At 36.5% G+C, this 22,948-nt stretch overlaps 1 protein-coding gene across 3 annotated transcripts in view; it reads right to left on the reverse strand.

Annotated features, from left to right (window-relative positions):
• Positions 1–22,948, reverse strand: part of RPS6KB1 (ribosomal protein S6 kinase B1) — a 38,300-nt gene that overhangs the window by 10,343 nt on the left and 5,009 nt on the right. For all 3 annotated transcript variants that reach the window (XM_077852405.1, XM_077852406.1, XM_077852407.1), the window contains exons 2-10: positions 19,510–19,559; positions 18,182–18,302; positions 16,405–16,473; positions 7,046–7,193; positions 4,898–4,955; positions 3,353–3,453; positions 1,276–1,366; positions 1,000–1,090; positions 209–316 (exon numbers count right to left, since the gene is read on the reverse strand). In XM_077852405.1, coding sequence (XP_077708531.1) covers positions 209–316; positions 1,000–1,090; positions 1,276–1,366; positions 3,353–3,453; positions 4,898–4,955; positions 7,046–7,193; positions 16,405–16,473; positions 18,182–18,302; positions 19,510–19,559 — 837 coding nt within the window. The remainder of the gene's footprint in view (positions 1–208; positions 317–999; positions 1,091–1,275; positions 1,367–3,352; positions 3,454–4,897; positions 4,956–7,045; positions 7,194–16,404; positions 16,474–18,181; positions 18,303–19,509; positions 19,560–22,948) is intronic.

Consider the following 22,948-nt stretch of genomic DNA (forward strand, 5'->3'; position numbering starts at 1 on the left):
TTTGAGAAAATAGGCTTTACTAATTACTACTAAAAACTGGTTGGGAATAAAAAGGAAAGAAAATCTTTAAGCAAACAAACTTGTACTTTACCTGCAAAAACTGTAGGCTTTTTTGTTTAATATATGTGTATGATTTTTTATTCAAAATGTATGCTCAACTCTATTTACTTAAATCCTAGTAGTTGAGGCTTATCATTTCATGCCCTACCTTTTTAAGCAGATCTCTGGCTTCTTGTGTGAGGTAGGGAGGCAAATTGAGTTTACATTTGAGGATTTTGTCAATTGTTTTCTTTCTATTCTCCCCAGTAAACGGAGGCTAGGAGTAGAAGAGAGTGAGAAAAATTAGCATATAAAAAATAAAATTATCCATTTCCTGAATCAGTTATGCACAGAGATCAGAAATGTAGCCTGTGATATGGGCTGACTGCTAAAGATCTATGTAGGTTTTTTTTTTTTTTTTTTTTTTTTTTTTAAGATTTTACTTATTTATTCATGAGAGACACAAAGAGAGACAGGCAGAGACACAGGCAGAGGGAGAAGCAGGCTCCGATGTGGGACTTGATCCCCGGACCCAGGATTACACTCTGAGCCAAAGGCAGACGCTTAACCGCTGAGCCACCCAGGTGTCCCAAAGATCTAGTTTTTAAGCAACAGGACAGAATAGCAACATCTCAGAAGAAACTGGGTTTTCATTATTAACACATTATTAATGTGATAATAAATGAGCCACGTTATGCTTTACTTTCTCCTTTTATAAAATAAGGGCAGTATCTATTTTTACCTATTTCACAGGATTGACATGACAGATCATTTAAACAAAAAAGTTTTTAAAAGTATAGGAGCCCATACTGCTAACAATAAAGCATTACTAGTGTTAATTTTTTAAAAATAACTCCATCAGTAACATTTTTAAAAAGCACAGGAAAGGTCTCTTGCCATATGATTTAATAACTACTCAGCACAGACCATAATACATGCAGCTTTTAACTGTGCACCTACTGCTCCAGTCAGCATGTCATACATTAATGCTCCCAAACTCCACCAATCCACAGCACGATTGTGGCCGCTTCTCATCAAGATCTCAGGGGCCCTACAATGAGAAAAATAACATGCCTAAAAAATTCACCATTTGCATATCATCTGAATTAGAAGTTTAAAAACAATATACAGAGCCAAATGGTACTACAGAAAATACAGCACCCTATTACATAAACCAGGTAAATGTTAGCTATTACCCCCCAAAACCACTTATATTTCTTTCAACATGCAGCTCACATGTATTCTATTGTTCCACAAAATGTGTGTGTGACCGTTCCATCATGAATAGATTCTTTGCATAGTCCAAAGTCTGTTAGTTTCACATGACCTACAATGGAAGATCATAGCACAGTTATTCTGAGAATTCTAAGCATGTGCAGTGTTTGAATGTATCATACAATACAATAATCTATCCTTCAATTTTCTGCCTTAAATATTTTTTGAAGATACAAACTAGCAAGGTGCCACCCATAAAATGGGATGCTAACTTTTTAAAGCTACCACAGAGTCATTTTTCAACAATATAATCTATAAAGTAAAGAGAAAATAGAGAAAAAATTAAAACAGCTGCTCCAAGACTCTAGCTTCACATATACTTAGAATCCTCCACCAGGGGCAGCCCGGGTGGCTCGGCAGTTTAGTGCCGCCATCAGCCCAGGGCGCAATCCTGGAGACCTGAGATCGAGCGCCGTATCGGGCTCCCTGCATGGAGCCTGCTTCTCCCTCTGCCTGTGTCTCTGCCTCTCTCTGTCTCTCATGAATAAATAAGTAAAATCTTAAAAAAATAAAAATAAAAAAAAGGAATCCTCCACCTGAGAAAGCAAGCCCTTTCAAGAAAAATTCTTGAAAGTCTTGTTTAAGTACACAAATCCTTGTAAAGATATGGTGCACCTTTTAAAGGTGTGACACTGTACTTCAAATATATAACCTTTCACCACAGTGAACTCCAACTGGGCAGTTTTAAAAATGGTCTCAGAAAGTCACTATAACAAGTTAGCTTATTCTGCCAATACTGCCAGTTCAGAAAAAGAAATCAAATTGCTATGGCGTGGGACCACCATCTCTTATCCAGGAAGTGAAAAACTCACCACCTTACACAAAACAAAGAACAAGTTTAGCCTTACTGAACTGTTATTAGATATCCAGTGGTTCAGCCACCCCAGGGACCCTACTATTCCAAGTTTATTTCAGAGAAAAGAAAAGGCAATGGCCTATTGATACAAATGTAAATGTGTACTTTATTGACAAAAAATATGACCTTTATTTTCACAGAACCACCTGACACAGTTAAGCTAATGGATCAAAGAAGTTAACTAGTCACTTCCCTAGTCTATCCTTTGCCTTAGAGTTCAAAATCAGAATCCAGGTTTGGGGGGATGGGAGCAGAACTGGGAGGGAGAGAGATACATAGATTCCCATGATGTACTTGGTTAAGTATAGCATTTCTCCTAAAAAACAAAAAAACAAAAAAACAAAAAAAAAAAGAAAGCACATTTTGAAATGTATTCATACTAACGTTAGTTGTTCACACTACTTCCTGTCCAAAAATTTAAAACCCTTAAATACATCATGTATCAATTTGCAGACATCAAAGGATCAGCAACTGCTACCAGCACCCGGATAACCTAGTTGGCTGGTTGTTCCTTTGGGGTATGAGTGAATTGTGAAGTCTATCTAGCCCAGATTACTCTTGCATAAATCAAACTATCTATAGTAGCATGAAGATGTAATCCAGATTCAGTCGGCCCTACCTACAGCTATACAGAATATTAGCCTTTCTGATCTTTATGTCTGTTGTTACAAACAGCAAGAATAAACTGATGCCTACTAAACATTTTCTTTCCAAGGCTACATCAAATATTTTGGTTCAATTCTAATCCTTTTTTACAGCATTAATAAAATTTATCATAAAAAGCACTGCTTCTAATACTTATGTACTTTATCATTAAAACTCAATTTATAGGGTTAAGATTTACTTTCCAATTTAAGGAACAAACCAAAATTAAAGTTTGGACTGGCTTTTGGCTCACCAGATATTATGTAAAGATTTCAAAAGAATGACAAGCTATAAAGAGCAAGGATTAAACCGAAAAACACAGCTGAGTGCACGGTTATTCCTAACTCCCTTTAATCTCATCAATCATAAATATCTAAATACCTAAATCTCAGCAAGTATTATGATGCCATAAGTTCTGAAGGAAGAATGTATAATAATAGATACATGACTATGGGGCTTTGAAAATGATCATGACCTGTGTGGGAGGATTTTAAGATGATTATCTACTATAAAATTGTATACAGTATATATCTCCACCTTGGTGATTAAGCATGATATTCTCCGGCTTCAGGTCTCTGTAGATGATCCCCTTTTGATGTAAATGCCCCAAAGCCATGGAGATTTCTGCCAAGTAAAAGCTGGAAACAAAAGTGATTTAATAAAATTAAAAAGAGTAATATACTCAAAGCAGTTTATGTATGGAGCAAAATTCCTTGAAAGAAATAGACATGCACCAAAGACCAAATTAGTGGGGATGGGGGTGGGTATGGGGGAGAGAGATGGCATAAGATGCTGCCAAAAGGCGTGAAGACATTTATGTTTCACTAATTTAGTGAAACTATAAAATGTTTTATTTCACCATCAGAACATACTGGTAATTGCAAAGTCCAGAATATGCCAAACTACCACTGGTTTTTGTTCTGTCTATATAGGAATTAGGCCAATAGTCATTCAGAGCAAAGCAAATTTCTCCCACCCACCCCCAATTTTAAACTCCCACAGGACATAGGAACTTCCTTATTCTCAGAGATCAAGTCTTAGTTTCAAAAGATACCTTATAAATAACCTGACCCTTAGAAGCCCGCTCATCCCTTAATATAGCTGCATATATACAGTTCATGCCCACAGTATCTGCCCTCCCTCTTGCCAGCCAGCCCACAACTATAAACTGTGTGACACTCAAATTTATCTACCTCAAAAGAATAAAGGGCTGAGTCAACCCTGTCTGGATTCGAAAAGCACAAGGTACTGCAATACTGGCTGCATAACAATGTTGCAATCCTGCAGATTACTCCAGGATGGAGAGGGTGTGTCCTAGAGGACTGAGGCAGTTTCACAGCCAGCAGGACCACAAATACAGCCTCCAACAGGGCTCAGAGAGCCTCCTCCAAAAAAGGGCACTTCATCCCTAAGGCTCTTAAATGCAGCTTCTGTGTTAGAAAAGGCCTGAAATTAAACAATGGAATGCAGTTTGGTAATTAAGGTAGAAAAAACATTTAAGTGTTTTCTATTCAATTAATGTGTAGGATAAACTGATTTATTGTTACCCAATACTGTCATCTCACAAAAGGATGTGTATATTTTTAATTTGAAGCAGATGCCATCTTAAGAAATATAAGGGTAGATCCCATCCTGGCCATAGAATCAATCCACAGATGATGTGTGCCGGCTTATCACCTCCCTAAGACTGCACCTTGGGAACTGGAAAGTCTAAAAAAAAAGAGGAGATGATTTCTGATACTTTCCATTGTTCCAGACATAAAGTTTCACCGGAAAACCACACTCACCCACAGCCAAGGCAGGCAGCTTACCAATTCAAGGAAAGAAAGCCCCAGTGAGAATGGTTCTGTTAGGAACTGGCGTTCCTGGTGAAGAGCGTTCCACCCAAGGCCTGGGGGCAAAGGAATGATGTGACCTCCAAAAGCTGCCCCATCCCAAAGAGCTTCTCCCCCTTGAACTCCTGAGTGACTGGCTCCAGAACAATTTATTGAATCATTTAGCTGCCCACAGTGGGGAGAGGGCTTTGCTTTTAATTATACGAATCAATTACCTGAATCCAGGCAACCAAAAAATTTCACTTACCAGGCTGTGTCTTCCATAAATATTCCCTCTCTTTCTAACTGCATAAATAATTCTCCTCCTGTAAAGAAAAGGAAAAGACATTAGAAATAAAACAATCTTCATTTCCAATCCATTTCTAATGAGAGGTTTGTGTTTTCCTTTTAACCACAGTTAAAAGATATCAGTCCATTGAAAATAAAAAAAAATCTTAAAAACTCTAGGTTTAAAACTAGGTCTTCAGGATTCTATTTTTAGCAGTGTTCCTATTCATATGTGAAATATGTAAGTTTTGGAATTCTAGGTTTTACATCTTTGAACTTCAAAATAGTTATAGATTTCAGACTGGATGTTAAAAAAATAATCTTGGTTAAAATTTCTCTCACATTTTATCCTACACAGAAAAATGTTAGCATATAATTAAACCACCCTTACATTAAAATTAGTGAATGCCCTTATTCCATATTTTCAGATATCTTAATCTAGAGGAACCTAGCAGTGGCTTTGTTAAAAGCATGGCATTATTTTGAATATAAAAATCAATAATATTAATAAGGAATTATATCCCACTGAATAATCTCAGAATCCATGAGTCCACAATGATGTAAATCAATGAAGAGATCAGTAAATTAAGTTTTAAAATGGGAGAGAAGGGAAAGCTCTGTTACAGTAGAATGCCACATAATAAATGAATGAGGCACAATGGAATAAGAAAAATCACTTGGCAATCATCATAGTTAATTGTTTCAAGCAAGAATCGATGAATGCTAAAACTGTATGTGAAAGCTTGATGAGAGACAAGATATTTAAATAATCCCAAAGTATCTCAAGATACTTATTCATTACAAAGGAAAACTTCACCAGGGGAAAAAACTGGCAGACACCACCTTATAAATGTGATCAAAGTGAACATCAACAGTAATGGGATAAAGATATAAACATCATGTATCTCTTGATCCAACAGAGAAGGACACAATGTCACTTCGATGGTCCTCCCCAAATGCATAACCTAAATCTAATCCTGAGGAAACATCAGATAAGCCCAACTGATGCATTCTACAAAATAACTGGCCATACTCTTCGAAAATGTCAAGGTTATAAAAGACAAAGAAAGACTGAGGAATTGTTCCAGATTAAAGGAAACTGAGAGATATTACTTTATCAATGTTAATTTCCTGTTTTTGATAATTTTAGTAGAATTAAGATACTATCATTGATTTTAGACAACATACACTGAAGTATTTAGGGGTAAGGGGAAATCATGTCTGCAACACTCTCTTAAGTAATCCAGGATAAAAAAGAAGTATGTATATACATATACGTGTATATATATACATACACATATACATGTATACACATACATAGAGAGGGAGAGAAAAGAAGGATGAAGCAAAACAACTGTGGTAAAATGATAACACTTGGGGAATCTAGATGAAGGGTATGTGGGAAGTCTTTGTACTATTTCTATAACTTTTCTGTGTAAATCTGAAATTATTCAAAATAAAGTTACCCAAAAAATGGCAACAGTCAGAAAACAGTTGCTAAATTCTACAGCTTTCTGTTCCATGTTACAGGCCATTGTGAAACCTATTTTTCAGAAAACTCAAACATGTTGGCTGGAAATAGATACCTGTGGTCTAGAAATGTTAAGAAGCAACAAGTTTCAAGGAGGTAGTAAGCCCTGGAAATTGTGGATGTCTTCCTATGTAAACTGCTTGGTCTATCAAAAAGGTTACATTCAACCAAAAAATTACTCTGTTTAGAGATGCAATTCTAAAAATACTCATTATCTTAAATACTCTAAGTTTTTCATTTGAGTTTAGAAAGAAATGCTTTGGTGATTCATTTAAATTATAGTATCTTACCCGAGTACAGTCAACATGATGGCTATGTATCAATTAGGTGTTTCTTATTTTAAGTAACTGATTACAAGGGAATTAGGATTAAAGTAAAAGTTTACAGATGGGGGAAAAATTTAACCTTTAAAGTTTCCTTCATATTTGTCTGCAAAAAGAAACATATGGTCATATCTGAATTCCTTATGTCATATATTTATCAATTTTAAGAACTATTTAATCACATTGGGGAAAAAGCATTTTTCCATTGGAAAATATTGTTTGACCCAGTTTCTGGAGCAAATGCAAATAATTACACCAAACTGAGTGTACTGACCGCTGAGATACTCAAGGATGAGGTAGAGTTTTCCACCGGTCTGAAAGGCATAAATTAAATCCACAATGAAGGGATGCTTTACTTCCTCCAGAATATTCCGTTCTGCTTTTGTATGAGCTGTATCTTTAGCATTTCTTACTATCATTGCCTAAAGGAAAAGAGATGATCTATAAGAACAAAACAGTAGACATTTTTATTCTATAGTAACTGGAAAATCTATTTTGTGCTTCCCTTGCCAATATTAAACTACTAATCATAGTTTCCACTAGAGACTGAGATAGGAGTAATGGAAGACATTCACTTCTCATATATATATCTGCACTCTTTGGATTTTTTGCAGGGATCATGTAAATGACAACCTAAAGATAGATACCTTTTTAAAAAATGTAAACAGATGAAGTTTATTCATATATTCACAACTGTTCAATGTCTACTATGCTACAGGCTCTGTAATAAGAAGGAAGAACTAACAGAAGTCTCCAGCCTACAGGAGTATTAAGTCTCAGGGAAAAGAGAGAAGTCAATGTAGGTAAAGCACAAGGTGCTATAGGATAACACAGGAACTGCATCTGACCTGGCAAGAAGTGTTCCTGGAGGTGGCAATACCTAAGCTGTATTATGAAAAATTATTAAAATGAAATGTAGAGGGTAAAAAAAAAAAAGCATTTCCAGTGCTTGACAGGACATGTATAGGGAATCTATAAGTAGTTCAGTATGGTTGGAAGTGGCTAGAGATTAGGCTGGAGATGTAGGTGGAGACCAGGGAATGGTAGGCCTAGGTATCTAGGCAAAAGCATCTGAATCTTATCTTAGAGGCAGAAGAAAAATGTTGAGGTTCCAGAAATGAATAATCCTTGGCTTGAAGACAGACAGTTTTAGTAGCAGTGTGGAGTTTTAGGGAAGAGATGAGACTAGTTAGGAAGCCGGTACAGTAAACTAAGTAAAGTGAGATCTCTAACTAAGGAAATGAAGCTGGGGGGTACCTGGTGGCTCAGTCGACTCGTCAAACATCTGACTCTTGATTTCAGCTCAGGTCATGATCTCAGGGTTGTGAGACTGAGCCCTCCACTGGGCTCCACACTGGGCATGGAGCCTGCTTAAGATTCTCTCTCTCCCTCTCCCACTGTGCCTCCCTACCCCCACTCTCTAAAGAAAAAAAAAAAGGAAAAGAAAAATGAAGGTGGGGAAAAAAAAAAAAGGAAAGATAAAGATGTGTCATCAGCACTTGCTGATGAGGTTGAGAAGAAATGATGATACCGTGGTTTCTTTGTAAGTAATAGGATAATGGTTAGTTATCATTCAATAACAGACAATGGAAGTTAAAATCTTTTGGGAAAATGATGTATTGTTTTGGACATGGTAAGTCTAAATTCTAGGACTAAGTTCTGGCATATCTCCAGTAACATGAAAAAGCATACACACAAGATTATTAGTTACAATATTATTTGTAAAAGTAAAACGTTAGAAACAACCTTAATGCCCATGCATAAAACTTTTGCTGAAAACCTATGGACTACCTAATGTGCAAAAAAAGCTATAAAAAGAATGGTAAATGTCTCTAAAGCAAGGTACAAAACAGCACATATATATATGGCATATCAGTATCACAGTAAACTATCTTTTGTGTAAAAAAGGGGGAATATGTATCTGTAACTCCTCATATCTTCAATAATTAATGCAACTGAGATAAACCAAAAGCTAATGACAGTGGAAAGATAAGAAAAGTAATGGGACTAGACTTCTGAGTACACCTAAGTAAAATCTCAATGATTTTAGCATTCATTTTTCTCTCTTACCTAAATCAAAAATTATTTTGGTTACAAAAGGGAGGTTTTTGAATTCTGAACCACATTAATGTTTTATACATTCCAAAATTAAAATTAAGTCAACAAGGATGGGGAAGAAATAAAACTGAATACAACAGAAATACATAAATGTAATTGAGTATTACCCTGATAATTTTACTACAGGAGAAAAAAGACATTTAAATAACTTTAAACTGCACATTCTTACTGACATATATTTAAGCATAACAAAAATAACTGCACATTCTTACTGACATATATTTAAGCATAACAAAAATTGCAAAGAAACTGCACACTTAGTAGGTTTGTACTTGCTAGTAGTATTAATATTGCAATTCTCAAGCTATTATGCATATATTGTACAACTGAGCAAAGGAGTCAATTTATCGATGTTGCTACCAGGTTTCTCACTGTGGAAAACCAGAGATGTAAACATGGACTGAGAGAAGAAAAGCCATATGGAACTAGACTGGAATTAGGGATATCAATATGAAGCCATAGTTAAAACAAAACAGGGACGCCTGGGTGGCTCGGCGGCTGAGTGTCTTTTGGCTCAGGGCGTGATCCCGGGGTCCCGGGATTGGGTCCCACGTCAGGCTCCCCGCATGGAGCCTGCTTCTCCCTCTGCCTGTGTCTCTGCCTTTCTCTGTGTCTCTAAGGAATAAATAAATAAAATTAAAAAAAAAAACACAAAAAAACCTCCTAGCTCTACCCACTGAAAGAGCCATAAACAATGGCACTTTAGTAGTAAGAAGCATAGCTGGCACCCAGATCTTGGTTTCTCCACCAAAAGAAACCAGGGTTCCCTAGAGAAAAAAAAGATGGTTCTAAGCCAGGGTCTGGTAAAGTGCAAGGTAAATTTGGAGCACTCTATTATACCAAGAAGTACTCAAAAACCACCAAGGACACGTCAAAAGGACATAGAAGACATCTTAATAGAGCTCACTCTAGCAAAATTTGGGATAATGTGAGAACAAAAATGAATAATGAAAGAAATAGATACTATTCTGAAAAAAAAAAAAGTTCATACTGACTCTTAAAAAATTAAATTTAGGAACACCTGGGTGGCTCAGTGGTTGAGCATCTGCCTTCAGCTCAAGGCATGATCCTGGGGTTCAGGATTGAGTCTCACATCTCCCTGCTTCTCCCTCTACCTGTGTCTCTGCCTCTCTCTGTGTGTGTCTCTCATGAATAAATAAATAAAATATTAAAAAAAAATGTAACTGTCGTGAAAGACAAAAAAAAAAGCACTGTTTATCAATGTTAAGTTTCCCAAATGCGATCATCACACTGTGGTTATATATGAAAATGCCCTTACTCTTAAGAGATACAAACTAAAGAAAATAAGGGTAAGATACTGTATCTACAATTAACTTTCGAATTGTATGGCAAAAGAATAAAAATTTTGAATATGCATAAATATACATATACACGGAAGGGATGGAGAAAGTGAGGGGCAAAGAAAATATGGCAAACTTAACTGGTGTTCACTATAGTATTTTTGCAACTCTTTGGAAAGTTTGAAAATTTTCCAAGATTATTTTTTAACTGCTCAGGAGGTCTGGATTTTTTACAAGTAATTTTGAGAAAGTGTGTGAAGCAAGAAACTAAGAGATAAGAAAAATTAGTAAAGCAGAATCATAGAAGTCAAGAAAACAGAATTTCAAAATGGTATGGTCAATAGCTTCAATGTAACAGAGAGGTAAACTAAGAATGATGAATTAAGTAAAGACCATTGGATTCAGCCATTAGGAGACTCGTGGTGACATAGGGGACAAGAGTTTCATTGAAATAATAGAGTCACTGAGTCAAAATATAGTGACTGAAAAATAATAAAATATGATTTCTCAAGAAATTCAGCTATGAAAGGCAGAAAGGGTGGAAGCTATTTGTGTGAAGGATCTGTTCTGCTAAATATGGCAAAGACATGAATATATTTAAACAAAGAAAGAAGTCAGGATAGAGAATGGAAAAAAGAGAAAGTAGTGACAAAGACCTCTAACAGGCAGAAAGGGATGGATGGGATCCAAAACCTAAAGAGAGGGCTTAACCTTGGAAAGGAGAAGGAATACACCTCACTAACACTGGAGAGAAGGAAGTAGACAGGTGAAAATGCAGATCAGTAAGGTATTAGGAGTAGGGATTAGAACAGAAAGTGGAAGGTAATCATATATAACAGCCTGAAGTGGAAGGTAATCACACATAACAGCCCCTAATAGGAAAAGAGGCAGTCTACTAAAAGAGGTAAGAGGGACTGCTAGCAAAGTTATAGAGAAGGAAGAAGTTGTCTAAAGACATGTAGAAAAATAGCTGGTAAATACTGAGTCAGGGAGTATGAATTTGTCCTAGCAGCAACCTATATGTTTATGATTTCTGCCAGCAATGTTCAGTAGTTAAGATACATAAATAAAGGAGCATTAACAATTAAACTATTAAGAGTAAGACTTTCCTAAACAAAAGGTCAATGGCAGGGGCAGCCCGGGTGGCTCAGCGGTTTGGTGCCACCTTCAGTCCAGGGCCTGATCCTGGAGACCCCGGGGTGGAGTCCCACATCGGGCTCCCTGCATAGAGCCTGCTTCTCCCTCTCTTTCTCTCTCTCTGTGTCTCTCATGAATAAATAAATAAAATCTTTTTTTTTTTTTTTTTAAAAAAGGTCAATGGCAGATCATGCTGATTAGGCTGGATTGAGAATAAAGTGAAATAAGAAGGAGGTTAAGAACTTTAGAAGAAAAAAAAAAGTCAAGAACTAAGAGGCTGAGAGCCAAAGACCAAGCATTGTGGGAATAAAGTGAGAACGTTATTGTTCTATTATAGTCCAATACTTCAGAGGTGGAGAATACAGCTATAGGGGCTGGAAAAGTAGAATGGAAGTGAAAGCTGATGGAGTTGAGAGTAAGGAATTAGAAAGCTAAGCTACTGATTACTTATTTAATATAAGGACAGTGAAGACATTCAAGATGACAAGGCTTAGAAGTGAGGGAAAAAAATCATAAAGGGTAAGGGAAGTTTCAAACTTAAAATAGGATTTTGACCACAAGATAGAAGAGAAATTGTAAGAATAAGCTTAATAGTTCTTCCCTTGAATTATATGGTAAGCAGAGTGAAAGGGAGAGACCACATTTGCCTTAAATGCTAAATCCTAGTATCTAGCATAATGCGTGGCACAGTGCCAGTTCTCAATTGATTTAATAAAAGGAGGAATGGAAGAAGTATGACCCACAAACCTTTAGCCAAAGGGTCTAAAATTTCAGTGTGGACTGAACTAATGACATGGGCAATAGTATTTTGCTCCCAGGTTACATTTTGGTTGCAAGTGGTAGGAAAGAGAAATAGTCTTTTCCTCAACATTCCACCCTGAGAAAATACCCAAATAGTACTATTCCTGTAAAAAATTCCAGGAGAACTGATAAATTCAGACAGCCTGTCCAAATGGAAACACCTCATTTAAGATAAGGAGACACATGGTTCTACTCTGATTTCATCTTCAAGGCTGGAAACAGATAATGTTCTTACCACACACCGAGTTCAGAAGGGGTAGCATGCTCTGCTTCTAGGATAATAAAACCAGAATAAAGAAACCCAAAGGCAGCATACAGTCATCTTATCTAATTAGGAATTAAAATTCTGGACTTAACCCTATCAACTTCTTCACTTTCATTATTTACACTGTGAGCTTGTCTTGAGGGACAGTAAGGAAAACATGAGACAATATCCGATTCTCTAGCCAGGCTTGGGGAAAGAAAAACCCTGAAAGTGGGAGGGAGTGGTACCTAAGCAAAAAGACAGGCAAGTTAGGTCTTGGATGTCTGGCCCAAAAAGGATGACTGACATGTAGCAGTAATCAAGTCTATGGATTTCCCAATACACTGTGCCCAACCACCATCAGTGGAAATATTACACCTTATTCTTTTCATTGAAGATACACATGCCAGGAACACACTTCACTCAAGACAGGATTATGACTAATAATGGTCAGCCCTGATTATAAAATATATCAAAAGGAATAAATTAACCTAAGAATCTTAACCAGAACTTCAACATTTCTAAAACAAGCATTATTATACTGTCTTCAATCCTAAATCTAACATGTTTTACAGATCAAAACATCATTCATTAATCTCAAAGGATTCCAATGGAAAAGCCAGACAGCAGATTAATACTGCCTTATTGATACAGAAAGTGATGTTCAGAATATCTGAACCACTTCTCTTAAGACAATCACCAGGGGTGATCCTGGCTGGCTCTGTCAGAACAGCAGCAACTCGATCTCAGGGTCATGAGTTTGAGCCCCACACTGGGTGTAGAGATTATTTAAATAAATAAACTTTGAAAAAAAGACAATCACCAATAAAGTTGTGGTCATATTTGTTCCTCAGCTTTTATTTTTTTTTTATTTTTATTTTTTTTAAAGATTTTATTTATTTATGATAGACATAGAGAGAGGCAGAGACACAGGCAGAGGGAGAGGGAGAAGCAGGCTCCATGCCAGGAGCCCGACGTGGGACTCGATCCCGGGACTCCAGGATCGCGCCCTGGGCCAAAGGCAGGCGCTAAACCGCTGAGCCACCCAGGGATCCCCTGTTCCTCAGCTTTTAAACTAGTAAGTCATGTATATTGCTTAAGTAAAAATCAGGAGGATAAAGATCAAAGTATTACAAACCCTGTAATTTTTGTTAAAAGTCATTTTGATTGTCTTTTTTTTTTTAAGATTTTATTCATTTATTCATGAGAGACACAGAGAGAGAGAGAGACAGGCAGAGATATAGGCAAAGGGAGGAGCAGGCTCCTTGCAGAAGTCTGATGTGGGACTCAATCCCTGGACCCTGGGGATCACATCCTAAGGCAAAGGCAGATGCTCAACCACTGAGCCACCCAGGCATCTCTTGATTGTCTTTTAATATAGTTTTCTACTAAGACTTGTTTTAAGACAGCGTGATTTTTTCAGAAATCAGTCCCAAACAAAAAGAACAAGAAACCAAATACACATGATGCATTTTCAATCAAACTAGGAAACCCAACAAACTCCATTACCTCAAAAGGTGAAGAAAACAGAGCAGGAAAATGCAATGGTATGTGACTCAGTGGAGTAGTGCATGATCAAACCTAAATGCCCGTACAGAGAACTCAAAAGAAGTTGATTATCACCTATAGAACCCAGCAGGTTCAAAACTAAAGGCAAAAATAAAAAGCAAAAAGGGGGGGGAAAATGAGTCATTAGAGACTGCAAAGGACTAAAAACAAGTAGATGACTACTGCTTGGAAAGGTGTACTCTCCAGAAAAAAAAAAAAAAAAGAGTGAAGGATCAGATACAGAGTGAAGTGCTAAAGGAAAGACTTGACTTCAGTGTAAGTCTGCATGTTGAAAAATTAAGATCTCCATCTCTTCTCTTCCATCCAGCTCCAGAATGCTTTTTCTAGGCAAAAGAATATTTCTCAGCACTAACTGACCTACAGACAATGATATTTGGACGTTCTCAGTCAATTGGCAGCTCACCACGTAACTGTCCTACACAAAAGGAACTTCTGATCAGCTTTTCAGAATTCTACTCTTAAATACGAACAATCAGTGAAGGACACCAGGCAGCTAAACAAGGCCTTTGGCATGGAAGAAAAAGACTAAACCAAACTCAAAGAAAAAGAGATACAATGCATATGGCAAAAGAACATTTCAAAGAATAATCATCAATACCCTCAGAAAAATAAGAAAAGATTATGTACTCATAAAATAGGTTGCTATAAAAAGAAAATATGACAAAGCTCTGGGGAACCACAAATATAATGTTACAAAAATCAGTAAAAGGATTAGAAAATAAATTTCTAGAAAAATCTCAAAGTAAACAAAAAGACAAAGAAATGAACCAATAGAAAGGATAAGAAAAATAGTTATCAGTCAGTCCAGGAAGTCCAACATCCAACTGACTATAAATCCAAAAAGAGAAAACAGTAGAGGAAGAAATATCAAAGACCATATAAGGAAACCTCCTAGAGCTGAAGGACTGAAACTTTTAAGATAGAAAGAGTAAAAAAAATAATAAAGATCAAAGCAAGATAAATATAACACTGTAAGAAATTTAGAACAACAGAAATCAAAAGAAAATTGTAGATATCTTTAAAGAAAAACAGATCTCTAAAGAACACCTGGGTGGCTCAGTCAGTTAAGCATCTGCCTTCCAATCAGATCACAATCCCGGCATTCTGGGCTTAAGCCCCACGTTGGACTCCCTCCTCAGGCAAGGAGTCCTTCTCCCTCTCCCTTTCCCTCTCCCCCTCCACCTCCCCACTGCTCATGCTCTCACTCATTCTCTCTCTCTCAAATGAATAAATTTAAAATAAAGCCTTAAAAAAAAAAAAAAAAGATGGGAATCAGTAGTATGGCAAGAGACTCCTTAATAGAAACACTCAATGCAAGGTGAAAATAAAGCCAAATCCTGGGTGAAAATGATTTTCAACTTCAATACCACAGCCAAACAATTAAACAAGCATAAGAGTATAATAGAATTCTATTCTACTCTATTCTATTCTAGAATATAATTTCAAATATGCAATGCTTCCCCAAAAATTTACCTTCATGCACCCTTTCTCAGAAGCCATTGATAGATGGTTATCAACAGAGGGAACAAGGGCATAAACTAAGAAAAAGGAAGATACGGGATCCAGGAAACAAAGAATCCAACACTGATGGAGCCAAGGGCAGCTATGCCTAGAGACCTACCAATAAAGACAGGAACAGGGAACAGAAGGTTCTGATGGGATATCTACAGGAAAATAAATGGAACTGACAGGCTACCTGATAAGTGGGACCATAGAACACTGGTCTAAACAGTTGTTGGAAGGTATGATAAGACAAATAGTAGACTCAAAGAAAACAAAGTAAAATGAGAGGATGGAGAGAAGGGAGGAAGAAGTAAAACAGAGTAGAGTGGAAATCAATACATAATTCTAAAACTGCTGGATTAAGTGACAGAACATGCTTATTACTTAGAAATATGAAGATCAGAACGAAGAGCTAAAAAAGTTCCCTCAGAGAAGAATTAAAAGAGCTTTCCTTCCCATGCTCACCAAGGAAAAATAAAACGGGAATACCAAAAATGAAACAGTTCATAATCTAAGAGGACTTGAAATATTATGTTAAAAATACATTTTCTGGACTGAGAATTTTGGGCCAAAATATGGCTTTTATAGCAATTAACAATAAAGTTGAGGAGGGGGATCCCTGGGTGGCGCAGCGGTTTGGCGCCTGCCTTTGGCCCAGGGCGCGATCCTGGAGACCTGGGATCGAGTCCCACGTCAAGTTCCCGGTGCATGGAGCCTGCTTCTCTCTCTGCCTGTGTCTCTGCCTCTCTCTCTCTCTCTGTGTGTGACTATCATAAATAAATAAAGAAAAAAATATTAAAAAAAAAAAAAAAAAAAAGTTGAGGAGGGGCACCTGGCCAGCAGAGTCAGTGGAACATGAAATTCCTGATCTCAGGGTCTTGAAGTTCAATGCTGGGCATGGAGCCTACTTTAAAAAAAAAAAAAAAAAAAAAAAAGAACAAAGAGGAGGGAGGGAATTACCTTTTTAAGCACCTTCATGGCAAATATTTTCCCAGTATTTGCTCCTGTTACTTTTCGTACTTGAAAAACCTGGATAAAAAGAAATAAAAGTGTTTGTGTGTTATTAAAAGCTAAACTATGCTAGTTACACTCCCTTAATTCCTGTTTATAGGAATGATACAATAGTTTATATTCTTAAAGAAACTAGTAATACAAAGGCTGTGAAAAAATGATGAACTAAAAGAGCAGATTATATTAAAGACTTAGTAATGAAATCTGCTAAACATGGGACTGTCCAATTTGGTCTGCTGACATCTGGTGGCAAAGCTGGTTAGTGACCATCCAATGACGGGCACTCTAACTTCATACACAAAATCCAAGTTTGCTCAGAAAAAGCTTTAATCAGGGTTCCCAGAAGCAGAATAACAAAAGTAAAAATTATAAAATATTTTATAAATTTCTTCCAGGAATACCACTATTCTTGCTTCTCATAAAACTTTAATAATAGTTGACATTTACCTATTCCCTAAAATGGCTAACTATGTAAGACATTATCATGCAACAGCTAAAATAATGTGAGACTCAAAGTGCATATGTTCCACATCTGAGATGATTAGAACACACTAGAATGCATCCTTAAGCCTAAGAAAAAACTACAAATGTCATGCTATGAAAAAATTAACACTACACAGTAGCATAAATAGTCCTTAAACTTAATCCTAACTACTAAAATGTTATCCAAATTCTATCTCTGGATAAAGAATAGCTAGCTAGGTATAAATTTTTTTAGGCAGAATACACAAAGGTGAGGTAATAAATTAGAAAGCCTTGGGCAAAATATGAAGCTAAGAAGTTCTCTTCATTTTTCTTCTCCCTTATATTATATATATAATATAATATATAATATTCTTTAGCTTCCTTAATGTTCCAAATACTTCAAGTAAAAGAAATACAATTCAGACGTAGGTCTCAGTAACAGATAACAATTTAATGTGCCAAGCCTCTTAAAAGTAAGGAGTGGTATCTCTTTTAAGAGGATACCTATAGAGGATACCATTTAACCAAAAGAAGGAAGGATTCCTCTAATAATAGACTTTGCCTGGCATAGTTGCCAATTTATTCAACAAATATTGACTGAGTGCTTGTTATGCATCAGAAAAGACTGAGTCTTTTATGTGCATGGTGGTAGAAAGAGAAGTTCTAAGTTCTGTACATTCCTCAAATAATGCCAGGTTAAGTGATCACATCCTTTGCTTGATAGCTAACAAAGATTAAAGAGGACTGCTGGGGCAGCCCGGGTGGCTCAGTGGTTTAGCGCCGCCTTCAGCCCGGGGTGTGATCCTGGGGTCCTGGGATCGAGTCCCACGTCGGGCTCCCTGCAGGGAGCCTGCTTCTCCCTCTGCCTGTTTCTGCCTCTTTCTGTGTCTCTTATGAATAAATAAATAAAATCTTTAAGGGCAGCCCCGGTGGCGCAGCGGTTTAGCGCCGCCTGCAGCCCGGGGTTTGATCCTGGGGACCCTGGATCAAGTCCCACATTGGGCTCCCTGCATGGAGCCTGCTTCTCCCTCTGCCTGTGCCTCTCTGCCTCTCTCTCTCCCTCTCTCTCTCTCTCTGTGTGTAAATAAAATCATTTTAAAAAAATAAAATAAAATCTTTAAAAAATAATAATAAAAATAAAAAATAAAGAGGACTGCTGAACCAGGGTATAAAAATTAACCTACCCACCCCTACCCACCCCCCCAGAAAAATTAACCTACCCAAGACAGACAACAGCTCTTATTTCAAAAACACTTCCTACCTTTCCATAGCCCCCTTTACCAAGTACCCGAAGTAGCTCAAAACATTCTGGTCTGATTTTTTCTGGCCCTCTGTTCACACTAGTTTCCGAAATTTCAAACTTCTCACAATGTTCCATGCCACTAGGGAGAAAAGTAAAGCCAAAAGTAAATTCTCAAAAAGTTAAATCATCTTCAGTTTACTATAATTGTAATCCAAATAAGTAAAAAGGAAAAAATACATAACAGCCAAATTTACTATCCATGCTCTCAGTAAGGATTCGATGACATGGTAGGTCAAGATTAGGCTGGTTTGATACTTATCTGCTAATTTACAGAATATGCTATTATTTATTTTTGTAAGCATCAAGCATCCCCAAATTAAGATAAATTAGAACAAGCTTATTAAGTTGACAAAGGAAAAAAGTCTTTTGGTTATTCATATTTAGTTCATTTGAAATGTCTGTAAGACTAGATATTACCCAACTTCAGAAAATGTGGGAACTTTCTAAAAGTACCCAATTAGTTCAAGTCTTTATGCTGCAAAAATTCTTGCTAATAAAATGTACCCATGAATCCTTCCAATCTACTATTAGATGGATTTAAAGACTCCAAAAGTGGCACTTAAGTGGCAATTTGTCCCTTAAATGTTTTTTTAAATGAGTGATCTTGGTCTACCCCCATCCATGGTTTTTACTTAAGGTTGGTGTACAGAGCAGATTAATCATCATACTCGCCTAATAGAGTTCGCCTAAAATGACTTGAGTTGCACAAATCTCTGTATGAATGATGTATTACAAGCAAAACAAAAAGGATTTGGCTTTGGAAGGTTATTTCTAAAAAATTTATTTCTATTAAAATTTTATCTCGGGGGATCCCTGGGTGGCGCAGCGGTTTGGCGCCTGCCTTTGGCCCAGGGCGCGATCCTGGAGACCCAGGATCGAATCCCACGTCGGGCTCCCGGTGCATGGAGCCTGCTTCTCCCTCTGCCTGTGTCTCAGCCTCTCTCCTCTCTCTGTGTGACTATCATAAATAAAAATAAAAAAATTAAAAAAAATAAAAAATAAAATAAAATTTTATCTCTATTAACCTAATTAAAATTCCTGACTCATTCAGATTCATTTTCAGTATATTGTAAATCAGAATGAATAGCTCTCTCAAAATCTATATATATGACCTCAAAACCCAGGATATATTACTATATTGACGCTAAAGTCAATAAACTAAGTTTACGTATATGACTGGATAATTAAGAACAGGTTATTGGAATCGCATGATGGCTACAAACTAGAAGTGATAAAACCTACTTGTAAGAAACATAGCACAATGAAATCTTTTCATATAAACTTACAGTTCATATGGTCCAACTCCCCCATGGTCCATGCTTTCATTTAACTGACCCTGAAAAATACATTAAAATTGTAAAAATAATCTCATAAACATAAAATCAAAATACTTAATGTTTTACTCTACTACTAAAGGAGAAATGAATGAAATAAACCAGCTTAAAAATTCTCTATATTTTAATTATCGGCAAATGTGGTGATGAACAAAATAAGGTAGACAAGACTATAGGGGTTTCACTTTTAATTTTCTGTGACAATTAAGCTACAGATGCTACTCATCAATGATCTACAAAACTAGGTGATAGCTCCTTCAAAAATTACATTTATTCAAAAGATACATCTTGTGTATTATGAAACTAAAGACACCATAGTCTAAGTATGAGTTACTAAATCAAATGATTTACATAAAGTTATCAGCTATTCTGATATGATTCTGATATGCAAGACTAACATAACATATGTAACTACAACCTAACTAAGCCTAAGGTAACCACAAATAGTCCGAGATACTATAGTGTACAATGTGGCTGTACACAAATTAAGCATCACCCTCAAATTGTCAGGAATCACACTAGCCAAACATTTATTCTGGCCATAGTATAAATGGGTGCAAAATTTAATTAACTTTCTGCATGCTAAAAAAAAATAAAAATAAATTAAAAAAAAAACTTTCTGTATGCTAACACTGAACAATTTAAAAACAAAATTAAGATAACTGTTCACAATAGCATCAATAAGAATAAAATAGCATCAATTAGAAAAAAATTAACAAAGTATAAGACTTATACATTTGATAACTGTAAAACATTGCTGAAAAAATTAAATAAGATCTAAATAAATCAAAAGACATTCCATGTTCACGGATCTGACAACTTAGTATTGTTTAAGATAGTTATACTAGCCAAATTGGTCTACAGATTCAACTCAATCCTATCAAAATCCCAAGTTACTTTCTTACAAAAATTGGGAAGCTGACCATAAAATTCATGCAGAAATGCAAGGGACCCAAAATAGCCAAACAATCTTGAAGAAGGAGAACAAAGTTGGAGAATTGACATTTCCTAATTTTAAAATGTACTACAAAGCAACAGTAACCAAGACAATGTGGTACTGTGATAAGAACAGACATATAGATCAATGAAATAGAATTAAGAGTCCAGAAACAAACCCTTACATTTATGGTCAACTAATATTTGACAAAGGTGCCAAGAAAATTCAATGGGAAAGAGGCAGTCTTTCAATAAATGGTGCTGGGACATCTGGATATCCACATGCAAAAAAATTACTTTGGTTCCCCACTTTACACCATACTCTACCATACTAAAAAATTAACTTAAAATTGATCACAGGCCTAGAGCATCTGGCTGGCACAGCTGGTTGGGTGCCTGACTCTTGGTTTCAGTTCAGATTGTGATCTCCGGGCTGTGGGATTGAGCCCTGCATTGGGCTTCACACTGAGCATGGAGTCTGCTTGGGGTTCTCTCTTCCTCTCCCTCTGCCCACCCCCACCCTCATGCTCTCTTTCTCTCTCTCTCAAATTAATAAATCTTTTTTTTTTAAGATTTTATTTATTCATGAGAAAGAGAGAAAGAGAGCACACACAAGTGAGAGAGAGAGAAAACATGAGCAGGGGGAGAGACAGGGGAGAAGCAGACTCCTCCCTGAGCAAGGAGCCGACATGGGCTTAATCCTGGGACTCGGATCATGACTTGAGCAGAAGGCAGATGCTTAACTGACTGAGCCACCCAGGCACCCTAAATAAATAAATATTTTTTGAAAATTGATCACAGGCCTAAATATAAGAGCTAAAACTACAAAACCCTTAAAAGAAACCAAGGATAGCCAATGATTTCTTAAGACACATCACCAAATGCACAAACGATTCAAGAAAAAAAAAATCAGTAAACTAGATTTATTCAAAATTTAAAACTTTCGCACTTCAAAAGATACTATCAAGAAAGTGAAAAGAAAACCCACAGAATAAGAATATATAAAAGAACTTCTACAACTCAAAATTTAAAAATAACCCAATTTTGGGGGGCACCTGGGTGGCTCAGTCAATTAAGCATCTGCCTTTGGCTCAGGTCATGATCCCAGGGTCCTGGGATTGAGATCCGTGGCAGGCTCCCTGCTCAGCAGGGAGTCGGTTTTTCCCTCTCCCTCTGCTCCTCCCCCCTGCCCTGCTGTCTCTGTCTCTAGCTCACTCTTTGTCTCAAATAAATAAAATCTTAAAAAACAAAACAAAACAGTATTTTAAAAATGGGTTAGAATTTGAATAGGTATTTCTCCAAACAATATACACAAATGGTCAATAAGCACTTGAAAAGATGTTCAACATCATCAGCCATTACAGAAATGCAAATGTAAATCAAAATCACATTGAGACACCCCTTGATAGCCACTAGGATGACTATAATTAAAAAGACAGAAAAATAAGTTTGGCAAGAAGTACAAAAATTGGAACATTCATACACCACTGTCAGGAATATAAAATGGTACAATCTCTTTAATAGTTTGGTAGTTTCTTCAAAAATTAAACATAGGCTTACCATATGATCCAACAAATCTACTCCCAGGTATCTACCCAAGAAAAATAAAAATATAGGTACCGCAAAGACTTGGGTACAAATGTTCATAGCAGCATTATTCACAACAGTCAAAAAATGGGAACTTCCATGAACATTAACTTGTGAACTGATAAATAAAATGTGGTTGATACATACAATGGAATACAACTTGGCTATATACACATACTATCACACAGATGATCTTCAAAACCGTTAAGTTAAATGAAAGAAGACAAACACAAAAGTCCACATACTGGATGATTCAATTTACGTGGCATGTCCAGAAAAGGCAAGTTTATAGAGATGGAAAGTAGACCATTGGTTATCTAGGAATAGAGGTGGCAATAAGGAGGGAGTATAAATGGGCCCAGTTTCTTTTAAGGGTGATATAAATGTTCTAAAACTAAATTGCAGTGATGGTTGTACAATTCTATAAATATACTAAAAGTCACAGAATTGTTAAAAAAAATAACTTGGCAGTAGAAATGCAGTTATTAATATTCTAAAATACAGCTTTAAAATGCCTATTCTTAACAAAATAAAATAAAATGACTATTCTTGGGGCCTGAGTTGGTTTAGCATCTATCTGCCTTTGGCTCTCAGGTCATGATCTGAGTCCTGGGATTGAGCCCCACATCAGGTTCTCTGCTCATGAGGATCTTGCTTCTCCCTCTCCTCCCTGCTCATGGTCTCCGTGTCTCTCTCTCTCTCTCTCAAATAAACAATAAATAAAATCTTTTTGAAAAATAAAAAGAAGGAGCCCGCTTCTCCCTCTGCCTGTGTCTCTGCCTCTCTCTCTCTCTCATGAATAAATAAATAAAATCTTAAAAAAAAAAAAAGATTAAACTAAATGGATGCCTCAGTACAAGGGCAAAAA

The sequence above is a fragment of the Canis aureus genome, chromosome 16 (genome assembly GCF_053574225.1).
Source record: "Canis aureus isolate CA01 chromosome 16, VMU_Caureus_v.1.0, whole genome shotgun sequence".
NCBI classification, from domain to species: domain Eukaryota; kingdom Metazoa; phylum Chordata; class Mammalia; order Carnivora; family Canidae; genus Canis; species Canis aureus.